This window comes from Spea bombifrons, chromosome 8, assembly GCF_027358695.1.
Source record: "Spea bombifrons isolate aSpeBom1 chromosome 8, aSpeBom1.2.pri, whole genome shotgun sequence".
NCBI classification, from domain to species: domain Eukaryota; kingdom Metazoa; phylum Chordata; class Amphibia; order Anura; family Pelobatidae; genus Spea; species Spea bombifrons.
Window position 1 is genome coordinate 7,909,584 of NC_071094.1, and position 12,389 is coordinate 7,921,972.

The 12,389-nt window shown below is 40.5% G+C and overlaps 1 protein-coding gene across 1 annotated transcript in view; it reads left to right on the forward strand.

Annotated features, from left to right (window-relative positions):
* Positions 1–7,391, forward strand: part of AVPR2 (arginine vasopressin receptor 2) — a 30,289-nt gene extending 22,898 nt beyond the window's left edge. Inside the window, exons 2-3 of the mRNA XM_053473510.1 lie at positions 1,897–2,788; positions 6,742–7,391. Coding sequence (XP_053329485.1) covers positions 1,897–2,788; positions 6,742–6,947 — 1,098 coding nt within the window. The 3' untranslated portion in view covers positions 6,948–7,391. The remainder of the gene's footprint in view (positions 1–1,896; positions 2,789–6,741) is intronic.
* Positions 7,392–12,389: the final 4,998 nt, after the last annotated feature.

Consider the following 12,389-nt stretch of genomic DNA (forward strand, 5'->3'; position numbering starts at 1 on the left):
TCTTATGCTATAATTATTCTGCTGTGAAGGTGCTGCTTTGAATATAACAATGTCTACATTTGCATGTATGGAGATTTCTATGGCACTGTTACCGGATCTGGTAGTCATAACCAAAGCGGATGGCATACAAAATCAACTGAATGAGCACCGTCGTCAATGGCAATGTGAGATAACAGGGGAAATTAGTCAACGGCAAATGGAATTCAGCCCAGTTTGACTCTCATTAGCAGAACATAGCGTGCTAATTAAGAATGTTGGAATAAAGATAAATGACTCCATATAAATGATAATTTTCTCACAAATTGTATAATGTATGCATTCCTAGTTTATCCTATTCTCTTTCGGTTAGCGGTATATCGGTGCAATAATAAACCTACATTACGCATGGATGTATAAAAATCCAATCTGACATGTACGCAGGTTAAACAGATATAGAGACTTTTTTTTCAAGGGAAAGAGTTAAAAAAAAGTAATTTTTTTTCTCAAGTATGATATTAATAATTGATGGATACTATAAATCAGAAAGCGGTCTTGCAGGTGCTGTGACGCATGCGATTAGCTTGTTAAAATAGTTTCTTTTATAGAGTTTGCTTTGTGTGTAAATATAAATGCCGGTGCACGTAAGGGAGGTGTGACGGAGGACCTAAGCTTCTGATCTATAATCATAATAATGGATGTTATGGATAGAAAAGGCACACTGAGCAGTGAAGCGGCCCGTTCTTCAGAACCAACAGGACATCGATGAGGTCTTACCCCTCCGTGGGTGTTGTAAGGATATTTGGCATGTGGTGTTAATGGACATCTGCTCGAGAGACGATGTGGTTTTGAGACCAACATTCCCTTGTCCCTCTTTTTTGTCCACACTTTTGCTAGAGGACTATAATTTTGGGTATGTATCGGTGTAACTTACTCTGTTACGTGGCCATGAAGTCATCAAAAGCAAGTCCACCGCCTAAAAATTCCCTTTTCTTAGTATTTTACTAGTAAACTTGTAAAAAAAAACATCTGAAAAAGTTCTACGCACATTAGCAAAACCACATTTTGTAAAATATACTATATAATTGCCATCAGGCGCATAATCTGACCTATCCCTCACCACCAAGCAATGTATTTTCTAAACATTCTCGACGTTATCAATCGAAATCCAGCTTCACGTCTGCAGTGAATTTTAATGACACAAAGTAATATTGTTCCCCTTTTGGAGACATCGCGATGGACCTGGCTCAAGGTCACAGGATAAGATTTTGATAAGCTGAGTGCCAAATACATAAATAAAATGAGAATTGATCAGGTGTAAGAAAGATGTTCTTGGAACTGTGAAGAAACCGGTGTCATTGGTAATAATAAGAAAGGTACGTGAGGAACACGGCCTATAAATAGCTGAACTCAATAATTACCATCGTCATTTTGGTTACATTACTGTAGGAGATGCCTCGTTCCTGGGTAATTATACATGTGGGGTATATGTTGCCTCTCCCTGAAAGGTATGTGCAAAATGAAATAGACATGAGATAATTCCTTTCCAACTAGGTGTTATTTTGATTCGGTGTGTGACGTGCGTAAATACAGACTATTTGAGCACCGGAGGCCATTAGCTGGCCAGGTATCGTTGACGCTGCAGTTCCACAACAGCTGCAGGTCAGTACCGGCCCTAGGGATTTAGTGCCCTTGGTATACTATGTTTCCTGAGCTCCCCTCCAGCATGCGCTGACTTACTAATATAGGAGAGAACATAGCTGATACCTTGACCTTTGGAGTCACCTGCTCTCTACTCCTGCTCAAGAGATACAGAAGGAACATCTCATAAAGCCTCATGAGGTTCGCTTACCTATATGAAAAGTGATAAACATCTCAACCTGTTGTTTAATTGTTTAACATTTTACTCTTCTTTTACAGATGTCTCTAACGCTGACCACCGTTAATAGCTCCAACTGCACCGTTAACAACTGCAACAACACAATCGTGGATGAAAGGGATCCCTATGTGGCACGATGGAACATTGCTATCCTCGCCGTCATATTTTCCTTCGCTACCTTCAGCAATTGCTTAGTTCTGTTCACCCTCTTGAGGCGGAGGAAGCACAATGCCCTCATGCACACTTTCATGATCCATCTCTGCCTGGCGGACTTGGTGGTCTCGTTCTTTCAGGTTCTTCCACAACTCATCTGGGACATAATTGATCGTTTTCAAGGACCGGATATAGTCTGCAAAGGTGTTCGATACCTACAGGTTGTGGGAATGTTTGCTTCATCATACATGATCGTAGCCATGACTTTTGACCGACACCAGGCAATATGTCGACCAATGATGACTTTTAAGAAAGGGTCAGCACGCTGGAATGTCCCTGTCTGTTTGGCATGGCTGGCCTCAGGTTTACTTAGCATTCCCCAAATCTTCATCTTCTACAGGAAAGAAGTCCTTCCAGGAGTTTATGACTGTTGGGCTGACTTTGCAGAAAACTGGGGTGCGAAAGCCTACGTTACTTGGATAACTGTGATGGTTTTCATCTTGCCAGCTTTGTTCATTGCTACATGCCAGGTGCTGATCTTTCGGGAGATTCACCATAGCCTCTACTTGGGGACCGAAAGGTCACCAGGATCAAGAAGAAAGCGGAAACTGGTCGGAGGGAAGAATGGTGTGCAGCCGGTCTCCGATTCTGGGGTGACGACCGCCATGTCCAAAACTGTCCGGATGACTCTCGTCATAGTGCTAATATACGTAGTGTGTTGGGCTCCATTTTTTATCGCTCAGCTATGGAATGTTTGGAATCCAAAATCAGCTGCTGACAGTGAGTTGACAAAATATTTCAATGCATCTTTAAGCACGTAAACATTGTTTTATAGACCGGTAATATCCGTCCGCTAGAGGCGGCCAGTCTGGAACAAAACAAAATCAATTAGAACCCAAACACATCCAGAGCTGGAGAAAAGGGGGATTTCACCTTATAGGACCTTATAAGCGAGCCAAGACTGAACTTCGGGCATGAGTGGCAAATAACCCAGTAGGCTAGTGCCCTATAGTCCCTAACACCTGTGATTTATGCGCAGCTGGCCTTAAAGAGCCGGGGTCCAGTATGGAACTGCTTAGAACCGGGTGCAATATGAGGACATGTGAGCTTTTAGAGGAGAACGAAGGTGTACCCGGAGCCTTCAAGGGCTACTTGCACAAGGGCCTCGAGTTTGATAATAATGGTTCACATCCTCAGTTCTAAAACGTCCCTGGGCCTTTAATCATATGTTTCTTTGGCCAAAGCAGAACATGTGATGGGATTATTTTGGGCTCTGGAGTGCTACGTAGCATTGCATTTATACACCAGTGATACTGATAAAGGATCTGACCATCTTAGATTCAACATTCCAGGTCTCACTATATATATATTGAGCTCCGTAGGTAAATGACAGACATTATAGATTATTACAAATGTACAATTTGTAATGTACGATTGACAATGACTTGCACACCCCCTGACCTAATTTGACTTTAATGGAAAATTACAAAACGTATGATGGAGAAAAACAGGATGAGATGCGAGAAAAGATAGCAAAGCACCAAAGAAATGGAAAATTAGAGCATGCGAACGCAACGACTGAAAAAGAAATCAGATAGGACGAAAGGAATGTAGTAAGGACGTGAAAACATTATTGTGGGGGTCATACATAGAATGTGAATAATGATAAGAAAAACTGACAAATCTACCTGCTGTAAGATCGCAAAACATTGACCTTGTCCTTGTGTTACGCCTAACCCATGCGTGCTTAAATTCCATCGCTGTATTCATCTCTACTACCTTTACTGGACGGCGGCTCTGCGTATCTACCACGCTCTTAGGCTTTTGGCTGCACTAGCTTGCTTTTGAATGTTTGACATTTGGGAGCACAGAGATGAAACAACTAAACTCCTTTACTTCCTTAAAAAACGTTTATCTATAAAAAAAATAATGAACGCAGACATGTCTATTAATAATTTAGTTCAACGACAGCGATATGAACAAAATGAACATCATCAAAGTAATGGCTGTACCCAAGGTGGCCGAAATGATGACCTTTCTTCTGTATACTTTTTCAGTCCACGAGATTTCGTAACCACAAATTTGTGCGAATCCTACTAGCCATTGCGTTTATAGTAGAAAAATGTTTATTTTATAAAAAATAAGCTATTTATAACAATAACAATAATGGTTATTTATATAAACTCCTTTCTGGTAGTTTCTAAACATTTCTGGGAGTTTTATGAATGCACAATCTGCGCTCTTATGAAACGGAGACCGAAAAGGGACTGTCCTCAGAAGGTGGACGCCTGCGATGTATCATATAATATTACACGGTCTAAAGAGAGAGAGATCAGAGAATCAGACAGGATACTGCGGAGTAGAGGCGACAATGGAAAGAGAAGCAGTGGGAAGCGCTCTAAACAAGCTTTAACTTGCGAGATAACCCTTTGTCCTTTGGCACGATCTGTGCGTTTCCCAAAGCTCTCTGTCCCTGAGCTTTCTAAAGAGTAAACATTCGTCGGAGCTGGGACAAGCAGACTCCTAGCCAGTGGGCATTAAACCCCATGGAAACACGGTATAAGGGAAATATGCGGTAGTTAGAGGATGCACGCAGCTATGGCAATGTAAATAGCACCCCTATGACCTGACTCCAAAATATTAACTCTTTTGTCACTCATCCACAAGGCTAAGGACCAAGTATGGTTTGAGGTTCTACAGCAGGTAAAAGGTAGAGCGCCAATCGCCTCCTTGCCTGCTGTCAAATTCTAAATGATTCTAACGTTGGGATTCATGGGAACCACATGGAACTGTTATACTTTGTATCAACTGTACATATGTTTCGGCATCTGTAATGTAGTGAAGGATGACAGTACTGTATACGAGTTATAGGTAGCCATCCCTTATTTAAAGAGCACTGCAGAGCTCTGGGGACGCGCAAACCCCATAGTCCAACGCAGAAATGGGCGGAGAGTGAGGCGCGTCAGAAGGCTGCTCCCACGACCCAGAATATTCCCAAGCATGTTTACAGGGCCTTCCAAGCTGCTCTTAGAGGTGAAGCTCACTCTTCCAGGCCCTTCACAGGCCCGGACTGACCATCTGGCTCACTGGACAAATGGCCGGTGGTCTGGTGGCTGATAGGGTCTTATACTTTGTAACGTGTGGCCGCCTTAAGGTGCCAGGCCTAATTAGTCATGATCAGGCTGCCCCTCTCCCTCCATTTATTTTCCTACACAATAGCCACCATCAGCGAGTGTGTTACGCAACACAGGTTTTATTCCAGTATCCACAAATTCCTTCCGTTATCCTCTCAAATACACTTTAGGGAGGGTAAAATTCCACACCCTGTTTTCATGCAAATGTCCCAGGAGCCACAAAACCCTAATAAACACGTCCAGCCTTTCCCAAACACTCGGCAGGTGTCCCTATTGGATTTGGCTCTTCGCTTAGTTTTTGTTTTTCGAACATGGTGCATTCTTAAAAGATTCCCAATATATTAATATAGCCCTGGAGCAAAATTCTGCTCTCGCACATTTTAAGGCCCAAAAGAAATATATATATTTTTTTCCTTGGGTGGTGTTGGTTTGCATTAATTCCCCGTGAGAATTAAAATGAATATTGTGATTTGAAGTCATTATGTAACAAGAATAGTCCAGCGGCATTAGCATAGTTCACATAATACCACCATGTCAAGCAACTGGCCCGCTATGATCATGTATTCTGTTCTGTGGAGAGGAGATAACTACGTTCCTCTGACTAGGGAGACTGTGAGAAGATTTAGTAAGTAGTTTAATATCGTAGAATGCTGTCAAGTTTATGAGTTGTAACAGAGAGAAAACAGGAGCGAGATTTAAGATTTAGAACCACAAATAGATCAATCAGAATTCTGACATGGAGATGGAGCATGAGATCTGGCATAGACCAGACCTTGTGATTGATACAATCTCCAATTCTTAGTTTTTAGGCCAAGTTACTACGTTTGAACGTTCTGCAACCAAAGAATGATTTAGGCTACTAAGGCAAAGCAAATCCAGGAACAAAATGGAGAATCCCATTCATATTCTCTGGTTTTCAATGGAACCCCAAACTCAGTTAATCAGAATACCCTCTGAAGTCTTAACACTGAACGTAAGGAGTGCATTAGATGAGTTCAAGGCTGTTGTGGCCAAATGAGTACATCATTCATAATCTCCAGTTCACACATAATTTTCACATATTACTGACCAGCTCAGGTATCGAAACAACTACCCCCCGGCCATTTGTGGACTGTATAATTAAGTAACTAAGTCCCTCCAAATACTTCTTACACCCCTTGTAGGGGCATCACTATACCTGTGTAAAAGTATGTGTCTGGAATGGATGGCCAATGTGGCCAGTTCGCAAAACTCAAGGTTGGTTAATTACTAACCCAATGATGAACTATAAATCATATCATATGAATTACGAAAAGCTCTGGTAATGATTATGCTACATCCCAAAACGAGACAAGACGTTTTATTTTATTTGAGAAAACCCCAATAGCTCTGTCTCTCTCAAGTCACGTCTTGCCACCCAATTGATAATGTTAAGTTCCTATCCTATCCTTTCTATAAGGCAAACGTGTGAATTCAAATTATTATTGTTACATTTAATGACAGCTTTTGTAATAAAATCCACGTGTTTATTAGAAATATGTAAATTGGCACATATAGCAGCATATGGCACCCACACATTGTGTATAATTGCATAACACCTTATTTTTTCTCTCCTTGTAGATGCCGCCATTAGCATCCTGATGATTGTGGCCAGTTTAAACAGCTGCACCAATCCCTGGATCTACACGATCTTCAGCAGCAGCGTCTCTAAAGATGTCCAGGCCATCCTGTGCTGTGGATGCAGAAAGAAAAGACGCAAGAATTCTCTGCCTGAGGACTCCTGCTTTACCGGTTCCACCTCCCTGCCAAAGGAATCGCTTTACTAATTAGTGGGATGGAGAAACGCAACAGAACCAAGAAGCCTGCGCAAGACCAACACCTAATTACTCTATAACACAATGACCCAGTGGAAAAACAGATACAAGGTGTATGGTGGAAATGCTCAACTTGTTATAATTCACTAAGACACGGATCATTAAGATGATAAATAGAACATCCACAATGGAGGAGCATCTAAACTCTTTGGAACCACTGGAAGACCAATCAATAGTACTTTGCATTGAAACATCCAGTGGGTGCAACCAGCATATTGGACATGGTGTTTGGGTAAAATGATGTCTAAATGAGAATGTAAGTTTTGTTAGCAAGCCATAGTTGGAATTGTATTAAGGTCTATGGCTGGATACGCATGGAATATGGAAAAAATAAAGACCCAAACGAAGCTGACATTAATTAAACTAAACACAGAGGATGCTATGAAAAAAAAAGAATTATTTTCTACCACATTGCATGAAGGTAGAAAATTCTACCTTCAGGGCAGGAATTCCTCGACAAGAAAATCAATGATGATTCTCACAGGGTCAGATTTGTACCCCGTGGACCTCTAGACACAAACTGGCTCACCCCGATGCGCTAAAATAAATTTACATTTTAAGCTATGACTTTGCAGGCGGGAGATTCACGGAAACTGTGAAGAAACTGTGAAGAGAAAAATGGGGAGGATGTGGCAGAAATCTGTCCATGGATGCTCAGAAATGGCTGTCCCAAACCTTTACGACTGATACCCCTTGCCACATTATTAACTTTGTAATGGACTACAGATGGGCCAGGGAAAGAACATCTGTCTTTGACAATAATAAGACTCAATAATTCATATATATATATATAACTTGGAATGTAAGAGTCTTCCTTCCCCAGAGTCCACCATTCTCTTTCCCTGGGAGAGCTGGCCAAGGACATCAAAGGATAAAGCTAACAGCACATGGACATGATTTGGGTCAACCTACCATTAAGCACATTTAAAAGTTGGGTTGGGATGCATACAGGGGGCCCAAGCTGTTACACCAGAGAGTTCTCGGGTACATTCATATATTACCCTGAGGTTTCTTTGTTTCTTAACGACTGAGCTACTTTACTTATGATGTACAAATTGTAATATGTATAAACATTTCCTAATATATATGAACATATTTGTAAAATAAGATGAATTTATATTTGGTTCGGGGGGTCGTTTCCTCTTTCCACAAGTGAATGAATAATCTACTTACAGACCGTAGAGTGGATATCTTTTATAAACAGCTCACTGTCTTTTCCTAGCCTCTGTTCTATCACAGTTTGTTTGTTAATTCATGGTATAGATGTGTTCATTCACTCACCCAAATAACAGAATAAAGAACTACGATCACCTAATGTTCTGTTTAATGAATACCCGTGATTTGCAGAGGGTATTGGGAACGACTGCTTAAATTTTTTAACCCCTTAAGGACAATGGGCGGTCCCTAAACCCATTGAAAACAATGCATTATGAGCCCGTATATATACGGGCTTTGTCATTAAGGGGTTAAGTTGTATCTTTGGAAACATGCAAAATACCAGTGACTTCAACTTCAGGATCCTTGAAGACACAGATAAGTACAAACGGAGTGTTCAGCCTAGTTTGATGTGAGTGCTCGGCCTTACATGACCTGCTTGTGCATGTGCCAGATTTACATGACTCACTACTATGATCTCAAACATCACACGCTTAGATCTAGTAAATGCATTGTGCCAGGTTTCCCATGCCCGCCTTCACATCGCTGATTTCCTTAAAGCCTGCCGATTCAAACCATTGTTCCCTTCTCAACATTTTCCGGTGCTAAGACGTCCAGCATGTAAACGGTGAATCATTTGAAAACATACATGGTGAAGGGCTGCACCGCTGCTCCTGCGTGCGTCACTCCACTGTTTCGGTGCTGTGTACCTCTATAGTGCCCACTCAAATGGTACTCGAATCCATCTGGCCTTCTCTCTTCCATTTAATGTACCATTAATGTACCACTAAATACCAAACCCAGTTGCAGAAGGGGCTATCGATAGGATACAAGGACACATAAAACGTCTCTGTGAAGCCCTGTCTTTAGCCATGTCTCTATTCATACCCTATTAAACCAAAATGCCTCTCCTTGATCATTTGGGAGGTGTAGTCCTTAACTGCTTAGAGGGGACACTGGTCAAAATGTGTATTTTTAGACAGTAATATATATAAAGTTCTTCCTTTGGCCAATTATATGGACCTTGGGATACCTTGGTGGGCCATTGGAGAGTTTTGCTTGGTGGCAGTACCATTAATTATTTATTAATAATAGCCCTAATAATATCTGAAGAGCGTTGCTTATTATATTAGGAAGCGACGTGATAGAATCTATTAGCCTGCATGTATTTCTCTAGCTGGAAAGATGAAGTTGATGAGAGTTGTGGTCCAACAACAGTCCAACATATTTGTTTTCACTGAAACCAGAAAAAGACACAAAAATAAAATAAACTTCTTTTTCCACCAAAAACATTATATGTGAATAATTACAACAAATTGGCAAATTAAGTTGGAAGCCGAATAGAAAATAATGCAGATTTTCGTGCGAGTGGGGGGGGTCACTCTGCCCCTGTTTATGATGATGATGTGAAATGCGAGGAAGGCTAAAAGCGCAAACGCCAGGACACAAAAAAGCAGCATTGCATATATCCATCAGGTACTAATGCTTCAGATGAAATGATCCATCCAAAAACAAACTTGTGTACGATCATTAGACTTTGTTATGTTTTACAGCACCTTACACTTGCCTTATGTACCCTAAATCTTTCAATAAAGCACTTTACACCCCAAAAAATGCGTCTCCCGTATCACAACATTTTTGTGAATTATTTGAGGTTCTTTGCTCCAATAAAGATTGTCACGTAAACCCTGTTATTATGAATCTAAAGGATATATGAAGGATAATTAATATAATTTTGGTTGAAACAATTCATTTTTGGGGTTTTCAGGTATGTTAGTTTTAATCGTGTTCATACAATGATTCAGTAATTTGGTATAATCCTCTCTCCCTCTCCCTATATATATCTTGCACGTAACTTTCTCCTTGATATCCTGTCCCGTGTCCTCATCTGACCCAGAACCAACCAACCAATCAGAAGAGGAGTACTGGAATCGGATAGGGTTATCAGAGGGAATCCGGAGACAAAAAATTTAAGAGAGCTGCTCAAACTAGAAACCAGATTAAATGATTTTGAAAAAAAAATATCTATATTTAGTTAAATTGTACTCATTAATAACGAGCAATGGAATGTACCGGAGGGTTTGAGAAATAACAGATCCACAGTGGCTTGATCTACAACATTGTTGTTTTAGTTTAAATGCATATCGCAGTCCATGTTGGAAAGACCCCAATGCATTTTACTTGCATGTAAATCAGTGCATGCCTTCTTTTGTTATTGGCGGTAGATAATTAGACCTCTCTCTTAGCATATGTGTGATTGGCTGGTAATTCCAATAGGAGTTCAACTGAGCATGTGCAAGGAACTTGGTCAGAAATAGTTTCACCAATCTTCATATAAATGTAGAGACTTCTTGTATGAAGCAGCCAAACGTGTTGAAGGTATTGACCTTGCGTTGAACTGCCAGTATTATGTGGGGGCATGCGTGAGACGTGATATCTCGCACTGATCACTCTCTACCCTTAATCCCCGTTTGTCTTGTTTTCTCTTTGCTAACCTGCAGGGCTGAATCAACTAACAATATGCACTTAGCCCGATAGATAAAATCAACATAAAGAAAGGGGATTAAAAATATGTTAGGAGAATATTTTATGTGAGTCAAAATTAGAAATGCCATCTCAGCACATTAACTGCACGTTGGCCAACCCAGGTGCTTTCTGCACGAAGGGCCGACCCTGCTTTATGTAAAGTCAAGTTTATCTCACAGCAAATAACTACAATTGAGTCATTTAATCCCCACAGGGATAATTGTGTAGGGCCCTGCGATGCACAGGGGATCCAAGGAGTCTCGAGGCAAGCAGGCTTTCTAGTAAAGATTTGAGTACATGCCTTTCCCACCAATAACTCATGGATACCCCTGTGGTCAAGTAGGCCCTTTGATCTTGGGCAAATGGCATCTGCATTTATTACCAGACATTTTGGACAATGCTATGCTTCCAAGTTTGTGGGAACAGTTTGGTGAAGACTCTTTATAATTCCAGCATGACCCATAAAGATATGTTTGGATGACTCTGGTGTGGAAGAATTTGACCGGCCGCACAGAGCCCTGACCTCAGCCCCATCGAACACCTTTGGGATGAACTGGAACGGAGATTGCGAGCCGGGCCTTCCCGTCCAACATCAGTGTCTGACCTCACAGACGCTCTACTGGATGAATGAGGAAAGATTCCCACAGAAAGTCTCCAGAAGCCTTCCCAGAAGAGTGGAAGCTCTTATAGCTGCAAAAGTGGGGACCAACTACATATTAATGCCTATGTATTTAGAATGCAATATCATCAACATCCCTATTGGTGTAATGGTCTAGTGTCCCAATACTTTTGTCCATATAGTGTATATATGCACGTAATTCACAGCACAGCGTGGATTTTTAGCCATATTCTACAAACTGGAGGACTTTCTATGGAGGTCACGCTACTATCCGTACATCTGGCTTGAGTGGAACGTATCACTGGACATTTATCATGACTGAGAAGGGGTAGCTCTTGGTTTGGTGGACAGACCAGTACTGGGAATTTCCACGTGCTTTATGGCCTGTTGATAGGTTTATTATGCAGTTATGTAAGGTTAAAGTCAATACCAGCGCATGTTTTGGAAGTTACAAAAAAGTTATTTTATTCCCTATACATTTATATTTTTTTAAGATTTCCTGTTTACCCATCATAAGCCCTTCACTGATAACTAGCCTGGGACATATTTGACATTGTGACCCAAAATATCATAAACTAAATTACAGAAAAGTCTATGAAGTAATGTGTTTTTGTAATTTAAAAAGGCATCTCCAGGGGCTTATATCATTTAAAATTATTTTGTTTAACCATTTAGGTGTAATGCTAGACCTCCCAAAACATAATCTATTTCTTTGTGAAAATATTTATAAAACATATAGTATATGAGATGATAAGCCGTCATTAAATGCAAGATGTGATCCCGAATTAAACACACTTTATTTTAATATAACAGTTCTCATAATACTACAATTTAATCATTGATAATGTAAAAAAAAAGCTCATGAACCTGTGACAATACCGGTAGAATATGCCTTTTTTGTTTTCTGAATGATAAATATTGTCTGGGAAACTATCCCTTTTACTAAATGATTTTCAGAAAAAAATAACTTAAAAATATGAATCACATTTCGGGAAAGATCTGAAAAGATAGAGACTGCGCTAAATTGCCCAGTCTTCCAGTTATCCTACTTTACACCCAAGTTTCTCTTCATGGAATTCTCTGATATTGTTCAC